The 12,790-nt window shown below is 33.8% G+C and overlaps 1 protein-coding gene across 5 annotated transcripts in view; it reads right to left on the bottom strand.

The window, feature by feature from the left end:
* LOC117124967 (transcription factor AP-2-beta-like) overlaps positions 1 to 12,790 on the bottom strand; it is a 69,553-nt gene that overhangs the window by 46,699 nt on the left and 10,064 nt on the right. Inside the window, exons 1-2 of one of the 5 annotated variants that reach the window (XM_033271307.1) lie at positions 6,391 to 7,196; positions 4,878 to 5,321 (exon numbers count right to left, since the gene is read on the bottom strand). In XM_033271307.1, the coding sequence (XP_033127198.1) occupies positions 4,878 to 5,321; positions 6,391 to 6,582 (636 nt within the window). In that variant the 5' untranslated portion in view covers positions 6,583 to 7,196. Of the gene's footprint in view, positions 1 to 4,877; positions 5,322 to 5,410; positions 5,562 to 5,889; positions 6,021 to 6,390; positions 7,197 to 12,790 lie in introns of those variants that run through there. The other 4 variants (XM_033271311.1, XM_033271308.1, XM_033271309.1 and 1 more) reach the window with 4 other exon arrangements.

Here is a 12,790-nt window from a genome sequence, read left to right as displayed (position 1 = left end):
CAAGTACTGTAGGTCCTAAGCGCACTACTGCATCAGTGTTCCAACATTCTTTACGTTACAAACATTATCGTCGGTTATAATATTTAGAGTGAATTTATTATAGTATTACCGGTGTACCATTTACCTCAGCATTTGAAATCTATAAATAATAAAGCAAGGTCAATCCGAGAATCTGAACTGTGAAATTAAGCGGAAGGGGAGGCATCTGAGAGGGATGGGTCTTTTGCAGATTGCTTGATCAATGAGCTAAAGCATTGGAATTTACAGCAAAATCTTCGAAAAGTTATGTCGAATAGAAGATATATTAAATTGTGTCAAATAATTATAACGCCGGTTATATCCCCCAATCCCTATTGTCTGAACAAAGGTGATTACCGTACTTATATATTATGGAACCGTTTATATTTGAAAACACTAATAAACTGAATCCTATATGGTGGGCTATATGTACAAAATTATTACAAAAAAATATATATATATTCTGTTAGTTTTTCATTACAGCATAAATACTGTAAGCACCTATCGAATTACTTAACTTAGTTCTGCGACAACTGCTTCCCAATCTAAGCAGCTTCGAAAATATAATAAAAATATCAGGCAAATGAGGTATGACTGGGATACATTGCCTATCTGTGTGGTCATTCCATTATAATTATGCCAAGGAGGTATAAAGATTATGCCAATAATTAGGAGTTACAACGAAAAGCGCTGTCATGTTACGTAAGTCAGAGCATGCAGATAACAACTAATTACAACCAGACACCATAGATAGATAATCACATAAAAACGATTTTGGCCAACCAGAACGACGTAACCACAACAGATAACAAGTGGACGTTAAGTCAAGGGGGGGCCTAAAGAAAACAGAAGACTTTTTCCCGTCTTGGATGATTGTTCAAACATGCAGGAATTACGGTACTGTATAAGTGAAACAACGTAAGACAATGCAGGGACCAGAGACTGGACATCTGGTGATTTTAGCTACACCCCGTGGTTACATCTAATATACACATTAACATTATTTATTAAAATGGAAGTTGAACCCCAGTACACGTATTGTCGAAATAGGCACATTTATGCCTACTTGATCGTCTAGCATTATTTGCATATTTCCCCGAACAAAAATTGTTGTTGACAACAGATAACCTATGAACTCGACGGCTCAATACCAATACAGTATATATATATATATATATATATGTATATATATATATATATATTGTGAAAAACCACAATTTTGTGGAAAACAATGGCTGGATCATGGTAGAGATACAAATTTGATAGGCAACAGCTAAAAAGTAAACATAATAAACAACGAGAAGAAGAACCAAAGTCTTAAGACTATAGTCCTTCCTCAATGGAGAATGATGATGTATATAAATGTATACATCATAGTATGGAACATATATAACTATAAAATCTCCCAACAATATAATATTTAGTTATTTTTTTTATTTGGCCTACGTTTTTATGATTTGTTATCCAAACATCAATTCAGTGACAGTGGAGTGTTAGATTAATACTTTTAATTATAATGGTAATAATAATGCTGTAAAGAAGAATTCTAGTTATACTTTCGTACATAGGCTTATTCATTTGAGAAAATTGATATATTCAAGATAATGAATCGAAATTTTAAATTTCTGTTTTGTGCAAAACACTTTTCACCAAAACAACCGAAGACTACATGCATATTTGTAGTGACGTTACTATAGGAATATTCATTTTGTACATACTGTAAATTACTTTATAATTCGGAGATCAAAAGGTCACGCAGAAAAGTTATGGAAAATTCACTGCAATTATGTTCATTGGTCGAAAACAATGCGGTACTTTCTTACATTGCAAGGAATGTTTTCAAAATCTTTTTGCGTTCAGAAAACAGATACAGAGGAAATGAGTAAGACTCAAGTTTTAGAAAACATTTTGCAAAAACGTTATAGGAAATATTAAGCCGTCGAGTTCATAGGTCATCTGATGTAAGACTTACACAATATTTAGTCAATAAAAACGTTTTTGTAGTTTGTGGAAATATGCAAATGATGCTAGACGATTAAGTAGACATAGGTCTAAACGTGCCTATCTCGACAACGTGTACTGTGTGTTTCAACTTCCATTGTAATACATAAAAATGATGATAATAATGTTTTTTTTTTTTTTTTTTTGTTTTTTTTTTTTAGATATTAATGTATTAGCACAATGACCTCATTATACAATTAGAGGATAACATCCATGTTTATATATTTTATTTTAATGTCAATACACACCAAAACGTTTGGAAATTGCTCTACAACAATCTATGGATAATCTTATTCTTTACGTGCCTGCTATGTGCCATCATCAGATTCTCTCTTGCTGCAAGACTGCATTATGACAGTGTACGTCTACAATAATACTTTGATTTGAAATTTTGAGGGATATAGGCTTTCGAATACCAGCACACGAGGACTGACTATTGTCATTTTGAAAATATCCCACGATTATTATAGTACACCTGCCCTTTCTCTGACACTCTTGATCTACAGACGACCACAGCTCTAAGCCTAGTAAAGAGGAATTATTATTCGTATTATACAACAAAGGTTAAGTTAACCGAAGCGATTCATTTCGCATGCTTCACAAAAATAATAATACAGGCCTAAAGTCAGTTTAAAACCATGTAGGCCTATTCATAAGCCTTTTGCGTTCTGTGATGTAAATTATTGTATACAGTGAGATGTAATTCAGCGTTGATTGCAGTGTTTTCGGCTAGGCGTTTACGACTTTGCGGGCTATAATTTATTTTCTAGTACGGTGTAGTAAATGATTAAGCTATGCCTCGGTAATTCAGTATGCACAATTTTTATTAATAATCGGTAGAGATCTCCGTAAAGATAAATGAACCTTCCCTGTATAGAATCTATTATATTTTATCCAAGTATAATGGGGTGACCTTGATGCATTGTTAATGACCGAGTTATAATCTTCCAGCGGTTCTGCATGACATGAGTCGAAAATAATAAAAGACAAAGTCTTCTTAATAAAAGACACAAGAATAGAAAATCGCTACGCCTGATGTGTGTGCTTGCTACCAAAACGACCTCTTTGTGCTTATAAACGAATGCAGTACTGAGAATTTAGAAGTTGTTTATATCTGTTTGCAACATGGGCATATTATGCTGATAATTTTTTTGGGAAAATACAACAGCACATGTGTGACAAATATGTAAAAACTACGCTAGTATGTTTGTTACTTCTTCAGGATTACAAAAGTAATATGACTACAGACAACCAGGTACTGTAGCGAATTCGATATACATTTAATTGCCTGTTATTTCTACTTACACAGCCTACATTATTTGTTATGTCTAATCATGGGCCCCGCAATCAAATACTTGGAAACTGTTGTTCATAGACAAACATTGTCTTAAAAACACGTGGGCATTTACTATTATGCGGTGTTGCAGTAATGAGATCGACAGTTTTTAGAGTATTTTACTGTGAATGTATAAGCTCAAAATTAAAATTGCAAAAGTGCAATGCTTTTATAATAAATTAAGTATCATTTTTGTGGTTTCACGATAGTGGAGACTTCAGTTGCTTTGAAAGGAAATTTAAGACCCATATTCTTGTAATGATGGGAACTAACGCCAACGTACACCCTACACCCTAGTCGTTAAGTATAACCTAAACAATAATTACTAATGTTCTATAGGACTATAAGCCTATTGCATTTAGGCCTACTTCAATTTATCGCTACTTTAATATATTAACACTCGAAACATGCTCCCCAATGTTTGATTTATAATTTTATGTTGTTGATGACACATGGGGTCCAAATTGATGATCGTATTCTCTTTTTACATATGTTAATTCGTTACTGATAATCAAATACCAGACAGACACTAAATCAACATCATTTAAATGCTATTAATCAATTGTGAATGTATTATTCCTTAGCATACAATCATAATAATTGGTAACATGATTTTAATTTATATAGCAATGTCGGTTTCAATCATAATGATATGTGAACATTTAAAAATTGCGATTAGAAAATTATCGATTACTTGACAACCTATTCCAAATATAAAAGCCAGTTGTTTAAAAACATAAATTAACATTGATAAAGTAAAAATTATAAATTATTGCCTTTAATATTGTTGGATCTTAATGTTTACTCGTATTCTTTCACTGATAATAGATTAATAAAATTCAATGAGCAACGAATAACAACGATCAATAAATGATACTAAAATATTCACATTGAAAACAAAATGTTATATTAATACAAAAATTAACAAATGAAGTAGAGGCGTGAAAATGAAATTCATAAGATATTGTGGGCCTACACAGATTTAGTTTGGTTTTCTCGCTCTCTTCCTCATTGGATTTTTAGTGCACTTTGCATGATTGCTCATTTTTGCTAAAAACTCTTCGCCTTCGTCTTATTCTAATTACAACGAATGGAAATTTTCTAGACGATGATTACGATTATAGATTGATTACGAAGAGAAACTGATCGTTCTCCTGATTACCCATCACAATGGAACCCAGGATTCGTTGTTGTATAGAAATATTAAAACGGCGAACAAGTGCATCGGCTTTGAAGATTGCAAAACACCGCATCACAGGAGATGAATATTGAATATACAATTTCTTGCTACTGCGTTTTAAAGTACATGATGAATCAAAGACCTTGGTAGTACAACTACTACTCATAAGCCATACAATATTGTTTTTTCATTAAACATAATAACAAAACATATAATAAAATGTAATAAATATAATGAAAAGTGGCTACACTATGTATGTTTTGAGTTGTAAAAATGATACAGATTTTTCTGTTCTCTTAACAAAAATGTAATTTTACAATCTAATTTATAAAAGAAACTTACCGGGTTGTCATCCATGGGGTGTAGCCCAGGCGGGTGAATCATTAACTCAGTTTGATCGAGTCCATGGTGGCTGCCTGGGATCAGCACATCAGGCCTACGGATGCTGTAGTCTCGATTTGAGAGCTGGTGAACATTTGGGTGTTGTATGTGCAACTCGTCATCCCGGGGGTGATGTCGGAGCATCTGGGGACGTTGTTGATGAATTTGATATTGGTGGTGCTGGGGTTGATGGAGGGTATTCAAATGAGCGTAAGGGTCCGAATTCATGTGATGAAAGTCTAACTGTGATTGCTGGGGAATGTTGTATGGCGGTGGAAAATACGGTGGTTGAAAATCGGTGGACGGCGTATGTGTTAAACGCGGCGCCGTCGAAAACGACGGTGTGCTCCCGACAGACCCCGAGCTAAACCCAGGCCTATGGCTCGGGATGAGGTCAGATCGATCCTATAAAAATAAGGAAAACAAAGAAAATTACCATTTAAACATTAAACTAATTATCAACAATAAAAAAAAATATATATATAAAATCTTACTTCGTATGTATTAATAACCATACTATTGTTTTTCAACATCTGTACATGTTGTGTCCGAATATTAAGGGTAATATTACGAGAGCGTGAAGTTCGATTTTTCCTGGCTGACTGCGAATCGACAACTAATGAACTGCCTCACTGGATCGGGATTCAGTGTGTAGAATAGACCACACGAAGCCGTAGGCTACTCACAAAGAATCGCATCGTCGTGGTATTGTTTGGCGACACATCAGCGTGATCTGTAGTGCTTTTTGACTGTCTACTGCCTAGGGCGAACTGGGTTAACCCCTTCGTAAGCGCTGGGTAGCTAGCCTAAGCAATAACAGTGTAAAGAATAACCGTGTTGTCGAATCGCATTAGTAAAAAATTGATATAAAATATTAAAAGATAAGCGTTAAGCAAAGTTAGGTAAGGCATAAACGTATATTGAATTATCAGCCGCGGTTAGGTTGTGAAGTAAATTAAATGTTGTATCTTACCATATTAGTATCTATGTTACATCGCGTACTAAATGTCTGGGGTAAACTTGTGCACTGAAAACCATGCATCACTACCATATGCTAGGTGAGAGAGAGAAGAGGATGACCTATAGCTGAGCTACCTGACACTGTTGTGTCTCAGCGTGATCAGAAACACCCAATTGGCAACAGTTTGTCTCAAGTAAAATTATTATGATTTAATTTTTGGAAGTGACGAACCCAGAAGAGTAGGTTTTTCCTCATTTCTTCTTCGTTCTCTCTCTGAACTAGAACAAGTGTGTGATAATTCCGGTGACGAGTTTCTAGCCTAGAGGGACTTTGCATACGCAAGCAAGTAATAGGCGTAAGAAAAAACGTCTAGCCTTGGGCAGGACGTAAAGAAACAGGGGAAAAGGCAAAAAGACAAGCTGACCAACCACCACAGAAAAACAAAACAAGATACAAATTATTGGTTAATGGGGTTAAGCTACTAGCAGAAAAAAGAATTGAAATATAGAGCACCTCAGGTAATGACTTGGGCTGGAGAGGGCTACCGAAAGCAGAAGGCATTCCGTAAGAATTTGCGTTGCCCAGGCGATTGGTGATGGCAGTAGTACTGTCTAAAGAGTTCAGACGATCCAAAGCGGCTTGAGAGCTCAGTTCTGCGTATGTGTTTGTTGGTGACAGCGTTTTTAGTGGGCTCACCTGGGCCATGTGGGACAGGTCGGCAACAGAGAAAGACTTGCTGCCGTTTTGACGGTTGTTCAGGTATTCTGGAACCTGTGTGTTGTGTGATGTGTACAGCAATTCACTTCGACTCAGTCTGGATCATTCGGTGGTTTAGGTGTTTGACCTTAGAATTGCAGGGTGAAGATTTCAGAGTTGATGATCGTTTGATAGTTCTTAGAAGAATCTCCAAAATAAACCAGTCGGTTTTCGATAAATCATAACATATTTCATAGATTAATCCTTATCTATTGTGTACAGTTCAAGCACTTGAGGGAAAAATTCGCACGACAGCACAAACAGCACACTATAATCAGTTTGCCCAAGGCCTGCTTCCAAAACACTGCCTAGAGGTTGTGATAAAAATAGAAGAATGACCCAGCGAATGGCGCATTCAATCGTATCCTCTTGTCTTTGTAGTAGTACGAGAAAAACTCAGTCAATCCTTATCCGCCACTGGCGAATCAACTCCTCCAAAAAGTGTCCACTCCTGAGCCTCGATTTCATCTAACCCTCTGGGTATCCTCTAAGTTACTTTAAGCCCTGCCTACTTACGCTGGGGGTGTGTTAATGATACTTCAGATGAGCGTTCCAGTATTGTGTTTGGTACACGATCTAATTAACAAGTTCACTCAACGGCAGCCTATCGGGTAAATCTAAACTTCCTACGTCACTGTTTATCAGCCAATAAGGTGCATGTAATCAATGTGTAGCGGGTAACACAGTGGCTAATCTGACGAATGGGTCGTAGGCTATAAGTTATTATGTAAATAGAACAACGTCATTGGAGGAGTACTTTGAGTTATTGGGCGGGGTTTACATCCGATGATTTCCCTTGGATTAATAACTATCTATACTAATGAATGTGATACATCCATGTGCTAATAAAAAAGAGTAATAAGTCTTTCACCAATCATGTCATCTGAGATAACATCTTATATTTGCTCCTCTTCTGCAATACTAACATTTATATTTCTAGTAACTGTATTTCTGCTGAAGTTAGTTGACTATTTTATATGTACGATGAAATTGTTTCAATAGGCTTTATTATCATATTGTTGGCTATCCCATTATATATTTATTTATTTGTTTGTTTATTATTATTCTCTCTTTATACTGAATACCAATTTTACTAAAGCATTGATTTCTAAAGAGGTTCTGTATTGGCATAACACAATGAAAGCAAATAATTATTAGAAAACAATGGCTCAAATATCTAAAAGATAGCAAAATTAATAAAAACAAGCTAAGCAAAAATACGTTAACGAGGGTTTAAAATAGAAATTGTTTAAAGGCCAATAGTGTCATAGATATAAAGCTTGTGTTTATATAATCAGGAGGTTTGTTTCTATTTTGTAGAGCTATACCAGTTCTTTTACTTCAATGCTATTCAAGATTTTTTAAACTAGGGTATTTTGTCTGACTTTATGTAGGCCTACAATGGGTGTTTAAATAATTATCCTATAAATAAGATGATGAATTAACAATGAATTTGACAACACAATTTTCTAGCTATTAATAGTATTGTACCTGTACTTATCTGCGTATTGTATCTATATGCCGACAAAATTAAATATTACTTTTATATAAGCGCATCATTTTTCAAAATAAACATATCAACTAACTATGATTCAACGCAGTATAATATAATTAATTACTTTATGTCTTTATTTGCCAGGTTGATTGTAAATTTCCTTTATAGTCGACAGTTAATACACTGTTTTACAAGTAATCCTATACATACTACCGTTATCGATGCTAATATTAATATCAATTACTGTATCTAATTTAGGCCTAAATTCATACATACGTAGGCCTATATATAAATATTTCCTGTAGACCTAATTATAATAAATGCACAGTATTGTGACGTTGTTTGGTTAGAACTTACAGTACATGTCAGAATATGTGATGTGTGGTTGATTTTTGTGTTAATTATTTTCATGAAATTATTATTAATCAACAAACAGTTTAGAAAGGACGAATACATCTTGTAATACATAATTTGTTGTATACCCAGTGGGGTAATAATATTAGTAAGTCCAACGTTGTATAACTTAAACTTAATGATTGTTAGGAGCAGGATTACCGTGTGTTAAACATGTTTAAAAACATTGTGGATCTTAAGCACATTTTGTTACCTCTACATTGTCTATTTAGTTCCTATAAAGAGGAACAAAGCTTACTGTTAAAAACAATCGTTTAAGTGGACAGCGCATTTGTTAATATAATCATCTTGGAGCGTTACCTGCTAGGCCTAGGTTTTCTTACCTTGGCCTGTTCATGGCCACTTAAACCTCCTGCTCTGAGCCCCATGCGGAGCCGATTGGCAAGCCAGTGCGAGCTAGGCCTATCATTCTCATGGCCGATCACACTGGGGGTTTGCTTATGGGGAATAAATTGTTCCTGTCTCATTACTACATACTGAATACCTTTGTTCTCCCGTGAAGTTTAAAACAACCAAGTCTATTCAATGATACTAATCATTTGTTGATAGTGAGACTTACCAGCATGGGGCCAACAATGAACACAAACGACATGTCATTTCAAAAAAAAAATGCAATACCCAAACAAGCAATCGAATAGAAATTACGGGAAGGAACAATTAAACCTATTATTAAAGTTTTGGACCACCTTCCCAAAGATATGTTCCAACGAATTCATGAAACCGTACAGGCCTAGAACAATATAAGCTTGATTAATGAATCATCTTTCTTTCGGCAGTTGCATGTATTAGATGGTTCTTGTGGTTTGGTGCGAAGAATTCTGCTGTTGTAGGACTGAATGATGTTTCTGTCTCGGGAAACTCCCTTGCATCTTCAATTATCTACAAAGCCACCGTAACCACAAATGATGACGTCAAAGAGTACATCGGACTCACAGACAACACATTCAAAACAAGATTTACAAATCATAAGCACATATATACAAAATATGAACATAAGAACAGCACCGAATTATCAAAACATGTATGGAAACTTAAAGAAAGCAACACCCAATTCAACATTAAATGGTCCATAATTGACAAAGCTACGCCATACAGTACACAAACAAAACGCTGCAATCTCTGCCTTACAGAGAAAATTTCACATAATTTATTCAAACAAACCATCAACTTTAAACAAAAGAACAGAGATGTTTTCCAAATGCAGACACAGAAACAAATTCTTACTCAAGAATACGTAACACAATTAGCATATACACCTGCTGAACCTCATATTATACCTCCATTATCGTCCTATCCACTTACTCCTGAAGACTGCTACTGCATGAAACAGTTGCAGAGTAAAATCACGCTTGACATAAACGTTCTATTATTATTATTATTATTATTATTATTATTATTATTATTATTATTATTATTACTATTATTATTATTATTACTATTACTATTATTATTATTAATAATATATATATAAGGCATTGAAACAAGTAATTGAGTAATAATACTAATATAATTATAATAATAATAATATAATAATATTAATATAAAAAAATAATAATAATAGTACAATTATTAATAGGTCTATATATATTGTCACGGACATTATAAATGTCATTATAGGGCCTAGGCCTATTTGGCTTAAATTGGAATATTAACCAATAAACAGTATAAACGGAATTTACACAGAATACAACATCCACATTCGTCACGTAATGCAATTTTTCTTATTACACCGGAGGATAATCATCTACCTACAATTAACTTCAGACTTGTCACTGATTATTCACAGATCCTACTTAACATAGGTCTTATAAAATTCGGTATTTATTGTATATTAAATGCTCTTGCTACTCTGTCTCGGTAAAATTTAAAGCTGCTGCCTTTTCCGATTGAATTTGAAGATTCATCTGTCGTTTTGTTTCTCTCTGAATTCAATAGTACTGTAGCACATTATTAACACTAAAACAAAATATTAAAGTAAAACAAAAAATCTAATCTATCCTAGTTCATTGAACTGACAACATAATAATATAATTATCTAAGGCCTAACACTTACTTAGAAGGACTTCCAATACGTGTGAAAAAATGTTTTTAAAATCTCAATTCCATTTATTAATGAAGTTTTTAATTTTAACTTAGCTCTTCCATTTCGCATATGGCAGTGTGTTAAAACATTCTTTTTCTTATTGTACGTGGTAGTCTATTAGACTATAAATTCCAATCCACCAATGTGTGAAAGCAAAACACCATGTTCCATATTTTAGAAGGAAAATCGAAAGAATGTCCTAAGAGTTTATCGAGCTTAAGCGAAACATCATTAGCGGTAAGTTGGGTGTAATTCTAGCCACCCACAGAATAGGTTTGCACTTCAACAGATCCGATCAGAAAGGGTTAAATAATCATACAGGTTAGTGACCGGATTGGCCTAAAATTCACTTCTATTCAACGTATCATATTAAACATAAAGGTTTTTACAAAGTCGAATAATACAGGACTATTATACTTCTCCATTGGTTCAGAATAGTTGGATTCAATTCTTTTTTTATGAAGCAGAACAAAGAATAAACATGTACTACTGGTATTTTAAAGCTTCTATTGAATTTAATATAGAAAAACTATTGTTGGAAATGCACCAACTACTAGAAAAGAGAATGCCGGCCAGTAACCCCGTCAGATTTATGTTTGGTTGCAGAAAAGTGCAAGACGGAGGGCAAACATATTAAATAAACAAGTGGAACAGGACTAGATAGACAATTTAACTGAATGAACCCCCTTTTAAAAGATTAAATTGAGTTCAAAAATATTTATAGGGTAATTAAATTTGGCAGCAACAATATTTAAATGTTAATACTAAAACATAAGATATCCCCTATATATTATTATTATTATTATTATTATTATTATTATTATTATTATTATTATTATTATTATTATTATTATTATTATTATTATTATTATTATTATTATTATTGTTGTTGTTATCATTAACTTAGTGACTGTTGATCATTAACTTTGGTAATTATGATGCTATTATAGTCAAAATCGTTAACTCACGCATTGACTGATAATTAATTAGTTTTATAGAGGGCGCGCTAGTACCTGAAGTGGTTGAATGTTCCGAAAGGGTTGTTTTGGTGTACACAATAGAAGCCAGCCTACTTTACTATACACGTATAAAAACGAAAATGAAGAGCCAAGAATAATTAGATATTAGGTAGATAATGAGGTTCCTTATGATCTAAATCATTATCATAATCATCATCCTCATCATCATTAATATAATATCATTACCATTATCGTTGTCGTTATTATTTAGTTATTGCATCCACCATAGTGACGAAACACTATTTAACTGCTCCATAATCTTGAAGAATTGAAATCAAAACATACCGGTATGAATCAATTAGCATAGCATAAAACGATAGTAAATATGATGATGGTATCTATCAATGATTACGCGATTCTTATTACCAATGTATCCGCAAAACAGATACTGTATATAAAACAAGAGGAAATAATAACAGGTAAATGACAGTACACTTGGAAACCCGATTAGCTAGCATATGAACCATGTCGGTGGTGGCCGTTTTGGAGACTCTTGCAAAGTGACATGATTGCAGCTAAATTGCCCAGTGACCGGGAACTAATAAAGTCAGTAGTACTGTTTATATGGGATGTGGTGAGTATTTGCAGCGTGTCCATATTATAGAGAAACTTCCTTTATTGTCAATCAGTATATTGCCATGGTATATAGACCTACTTTTTCAAAAAAAAAAAAAAAAAAGAAGAGGAAGAAGAAGAAGATGGCGACAACAAAGAAGATGCTTCTTATAACGGAAAAAAACCCAAAAAACATTTGACTACAGGTATACACAATCCCTTAAGAAAAGAAGATGCACAGAATCATTTGAATATGATTGTGATTGGTGATTTTATGAACAAGCATAATTTGGCATATTTCAATATACTTTAGTAAAGGTTACTCAGAATTTGTAAGAGAATTATGAATGCTAGTCCGAGATCTACTGTCATTAAACGTTTATATGTAAAGAGTTGTGTCGGCGAACGCATAAAATATGCAACAGCTAAGCAAGTGGAGCAGCAGGCCTAGTTGTTAACAGTGACGTTTCCTCCTACAAAAGAAGATGAAGAAGATCGGTACCGGTAACAAGGACCGGATAGAATATAATGACGGTAAATATATATATATATATATATATATATATATATATATATATTTTTTTTTTTTTT

The sequence above is a fragment of the Anneissia japonica genome, unplaced genomic scaffold (genome assembly GCF_011630105.1).
Source record: "Anneissia japonica isolate Jap-2015-1 unplaced genomic scaffold, ASM1163010v1 scaffold288249_len478412_cov200, whole genome shotgun sequence".
NCBI classification, from domain to species: domain Eukaryota; kingdom Metazoa; phylum Echinodermata; class Crinoidea; order Comatulida; family Comatulidae; genus Anneissia; species Anneissia japonica.
This window is presented reverse-complemented; position numbering and strand designations above follow the sequence as displayed.